Genomic DNA, 4,840 nt, shown 5'->3' on the forward strand with positions numbered 1-4,840 from the left:
CGCGAAGGCCGCCAGAACTCCAGCCAAGACCGACCCAGCCGCCGCCGGCCGGGCCCCCCGCAGCCTGCAGCCCCCGGCCCCCCGCTCGCTATGAGAACTGCTCCTGCGAGATCGAGCTGTCCACGGGGAGCGACCGGCTCTGGCTGGTGAATCCCATGTTCATCGAGGACTGCGGCAGCACCCTGCCCGGCGACCTGCCACCTCTGGGCAGCTGCCCCTCGCGGGCTTTGCCAGCTGCCTCGGACACCGCCTCAGACACCGCCTCGCCCACCTCCAAGTGGGCCCCCTGCCGCCCGCCGCCGCCACCCCCAGCGCATGCCCCGCACCCCGCTGGCCCAGCCCGGCCCTTTACAGTGGCGGGCCCGGCTTGTCCACTGCCCGGTTCTCCTGCAGCATCAGCCCCCCAGACCCCAGGGACCCCAGGGACCCCCGACCATCCGAGCCAGCCACCCATGACAGCCTGTGAGAGGCTCTCACGACCTGCCACTGGGCTGGGCCCCCTCAGGGAGGAGGAGCCGACGCCAAGGACCAGCCCCAGCCCCTCGAAGCCGCAGCCGGCCCAGGCCCCTCTGCTGCCCCTGAAGAAGAATCTTCCAGCTGCTCCTCCCAGACGGCGCGTCTCCGACAGGGTGTCCCTGGAAGACCACGGTGCAGGGATGGTGGCAGAGGGGAACCCACCCGTGCTTTCCAGGGCAGCCCCACTCAGCCCACCTCCCCAGGGGACATCAGGCAGCCCTGGAGACAGACTTCCAAGGACCACAGAGCAAGGCCAAGAGGCAGAGGCCAAAGCCAGTGATCCGGGCAGCAAGCCAGAACCTCCCAGGAAGGCCAGGCAACCCCCGGTCCCGCCCCCCAGGAAGAAGCGCGTCTCCAGGCAGCTGGCCCAAGGCCTGCCAAGTCCCTCGGAGAGCGCGGAGCACCCCCCGCAGGAGGTGGCCTCAGAGAAACCCACGCCCAGTGCCCCCAGAGAAGGCCAGAGTCCTGCTCCCGAGGCCGGGACTCAGCTCCTCTGTGCTCCGGCCAGCGCCTGTCCCCAGAGCTCCGCGGGGTTCAAGGGCTCCCTGGCCTCGCTCTCAGAGAACCTGGGGCTGCCTGCTTCAGCCGCGGACCAGGACTCCTACTCTACCAGCAGCGCCGAGGAGGAGCTGGAGTTCGGCAGCCCCAGCGTGAAGAAGAAGCCCTCCATGATCCTGGACAAGGCGCGGCACCGGCTGAGCTTCGTCAGCTTCACCAGCGTCTTCCACGCCTTCCTCTCCAGCGACCGCAAGCTGTACAAGAAGGTGGTGGAGCTGGCGCAGGACAAGGGCTCCTACTTTGGCAGCTTGGTGCAGGACTACAGGGTGTACAGCACGGAGATGATGGCGCGCCAGACGTCCAGCACCGAGATGCTGCAGGAGATCCGCACCATGATGACGCAGCTCAAGAGCTACCTGCTGCAGAGCACCGAGCTCAAGGCCCTAGTGGACCCCAGTCTGCACTCGGAGGAGCAGCTTGGTCAGTGCCTGGGCAGGGGCTGGCAGCTGGTGGGAGGAAGGGAAGGATGGCGTGGCGCATAGACCCCACAGCCCCTTAGGACAGAGGAGGCTTGTGCGGTGGGCACACTTGGTGTCCCCCACCCCCTTTCCTGGGTGCATGTCCCTGTCTGCAGTCACTGCAAGAGGTGGTTCCTAGTGGTGTATGCCCACCCTTTTCTAGAGCAGTGACTGCAGTTACGTAGGGGCCACCCTCCCTGTACCCCCTTCTGCCACCAACAGCCACCGTCCACCATGGGGGGCACACTGGGCCCTTCCCTCAGGCGGGACCACCATGTGGTGCTGTTGATGCTCCCGGGCACCCTGTGGGACCAGACTAGGGCTGAGACCTTGTCCTCACTGCCTCACTTCCCTGGCCACTTTCCCTCTGTCCACAGAACCTCTGGGGTGCCCAGACCCCTCTCCTGGGCTCTGTTTCTGGGGCACCAGCCCGAGGCGGCTCACTCCTCTGACCCCCCTGGCCTTCCTGGCCCCACCAGCCTCTAGTCCAGTAGCTGCCAAACCCTCTGTCAATTGTGACTCACACTGAGAAACAGAGGGGTCGTTGCGATCAACCTCGCAGCCACATCAACATGGGAACTATTCGGTCAGGTCACACTGCTGGGGCCAAAGCAGCTGCCCAGACATCAAGTTGCTGATAAGCTACCTGGCAGCGGTCACTTCCCCAGCCGTCCAGGGTCCCCTCCCCCGGGCTCCCCAGCCCTCGCAGCCCCCTCCCATAATGAGAGGGTCAGAACTGGGCACAGGAAGGGGCACGGGGCACTCCACGTCACAGGCGGTTCATTGTGAGTGTTTCCTGATAACAAAGGGCCAAGCTGGAGGCCGCCCTGAGGAGGCTGGCCTTGCTGCCCAACTCCTGGGAATGGATACAGTCACCAGGCCACGGACTGGGGCGCCGCCAGCATGGGGGGTGCAAGTCTGAGGCTGGTGCCGTGTTTGCACTTGTGCGGGGGCCTGGGGAGCGGGGTCCCCCTGGGCAGGAAGCTCTGGGCAGTCTGGGCGAGGCCCACCACTGCAGCCTCAGTGCAGGAGAGTGGAAAAGCCAGGAGCCCCTCCTACCCTCAAGGAGCTTGCTGGCCAGCAGGGTGGCCGGCCACCAGTGGGAAACCTGAGCAATGGATAGAGGAAGGGGTAGGGGACTGGGCAGGCAGGAGGCACCAGGAAGGCAGGTCACACAGGACCTGGGCGCCTCCCCGAGGACTCGGCTTCCCCTGCAGCAGGTCAAGCCTAGGGTAGGGGGGTGCGGGGGCGACATGGCCTCAAATAAGCACTGGGGCCATAGTGCCCAGTGGGAGCCGAGGTCGGCTCCGAGGCTACTGTCACTGTCCAGGCGCACGTTGAGGGTGGCCAGAAGTGGGCAGCGCCTGGGCAGGTGGAGCCGGGACCTGGATTTGGGTCTGCTGGGGAAGCCAAGCAGGACAGGCTGACGTGGGATGTTGGGGAGAGAGGAGGTAGGCCAAGGACCGGCGCTGGTGTCCCTGGGAGGCCACTTCCTGACAGGCACCAGGGAGAAGTCCAGGAGATCAGTGTTGGACATGTGACCTCGGAGACACTTATTGTCCTAGGGGGCCGTCGGGTAGGCCCCGGGGACCTGAGTCTGCAGTTCTGGGGAAGAGTGTGGGCTGGAGGTGGATGTTTAGGAACCGTCAGCATAAAAAGAGCCGCGAGGCTGTGAGATCATCCCAGGCCGGGGAACGGGGTTGACCTGGGGGACGTGGAAGGGCATGGCAGGCTCCAGGTGGCCCGGAGGAAGCTGTGATCAGCCCTGCCTTCCAAAATAGGGGAGGAGGAGCTGGGCCCAAGGGAGGAGCAGGAGAGGGTGCCCAGCCGTGGAGAGAGTGGTGGGCCTCCTTGCAGGGAGAAGGCAGTGTGGACACAGGTGGAGAGCTGAGGCAGGCGGACCAGGGCTGCTCGGGCAAGGCTGCTCCTTTGGCTAAGGGTCCAGCCGAGATGAAGTGGGGAGATGAGTCAGGGCTGACCCAGAGGCTGGGACAGGGCCAGCAACCTGGTGCCAGGCTCTGAGGGAACCGCTAGGATATGATGACCCTGGGACACTATTCCCCGGGGGCTCCTGAGCCACGGTGTCTGCAGTGTGGCTTTTGGCTGGATGCACTACACGTCCCCCCTGTCAGGACCATGGGGTCTACCTGCTGGGCTGAGAGGTGTCCCTCCAGGGACCTGGCTATGGAGGGCTGCAGGACCGGTGGCAGGGTCCCTGCAGCCAGTGCCCTCACCCTCACCTCCTGGCCACCCGCAGAGGCCATCGTGGAGTCTGCCTTGTACAAGTGCGTGCTGAAGCCCCTGAAGGAGGCCATCGACGCCAGCCTGCACGAGATCCACACCAGGGACGGCTCGCTGCAGCAGCTCAAGGACAACCAGCTGGTGATCCTGTCCACCACCACCACGGACCTGGGCGTGACCACCAGCGTGCCTGAGGTGCCCGTCATGGAGAAGATCTTGCAGAAGCTCTGCAGCATGCACAAGGCCTACTCGCCCGAGAAGAAGATCTCCACCCTGCTCAAGACCTGCAAGCTCATCTACGACTCCATGGCCCTCGGCAGCCCAGGTAGGCCCGGCCAGGCCACGGTCACAGGCCCCGGTGAGGGGACGGCTGGGCGTCCGGCACCTCCCAGGGGTGACAGGGACAGGGAAGGGTGATGGGCTGCTGCCCTGGAGCGGGTGAGAGAACCACCCTGGACGGGGCCTTCGCGGGCACTGTCCCCCCCAGCGCTGGGGCTGGGAGTTGAAGGTCACGGTTCCTGAGGCCAGGGAGCATCGGCACCCACCTGCCTCCTGCTTGCTCTGCCTTCTGCACTCGGTGTCGCCTGTGTGCGTGTCTGTGCCCAGGTTTCTCCTCTTTACCTGGACACGGGTCGTGTTGAATGAGCGGCTGTCCCTGCTCCAGGTGACCTCATTTAGCTAATCATATCTGCGACCAACAACCCCACGTCCAAGTAAGGTCCGGCTCTCGGTACTGAATTAATTCCTCGTGAGTTTGGAAGGGACACTATTCCTCCTAACAGTGATGCTGGCCACACTCAGCTGGGCTGCCAGGTGGCCAGTCGAAGGCCTGCTGGTTGGGGACAGCAGTGCCCCTCTGGCGGTGGGCTGGTCTAGGATGGCCAACAGGTTACCCAGGCTTGCACCTGTGGCCGTGGCCAGGGTCCAAGCGAGGCCCGTGGAGAGCCAGCCCGCACAGGCGCACTGACACATTTCTCCAGCTTGTTTACTCACAAGATGAGCCAGACTCAAGGGGTGAGGCACTTCCCCTCTCGATGACAAGATCTGCAAAACCACAGCGCGGGGGG

At 65.0% G+C, this 4,840-nt stretch overlaps 1 protein-coding gene across 2 annotated transcripts in view; it reads left to right on the plus strand.

Moving 5' to 3' along the window:
• The window catches only part of Rin3 (Ras and Rab interactor 3), an 84,584-nt gene that overhangs the window by 57,231 nt on the left and 22,513 nt on the right, over positions 1 to 4,840 (plus strand). Inside the window, exons 8-9 of one of the 2 annotated variants that reach the window (XM_048799221.1) lie at positions 29 to 1,494; positions 3,790 to 4,098. In XM_048799221.1, the coding sequence (XP_048655178.1) occupies positions 29 to 1,494; positions 3,790 to 4,098 (1,775 nt within the window). The remainder of the gene's footprint in view (positions 1 to 28; positions 1,495 to 3,789; positions 4,099 to 4,840) is intronic. The other variant, XM_015494907.2, reaches the window with a different exon arrangement.

Source organism: Marmota marmota, unplaced genomic scaffold (genome assembly GCF_001458135.2).
Source record: "Marmota marmota marmota unplaced genomic scaffold, marMar, whole genome shotgun sequence".
Classification (NCBI taxonomy): domain Eukaryota; kingdom Metazoa; phylum Chordata; class Mammalia; order Rodentia; family Sciuridae; genus Marmota; species Marmota marmota.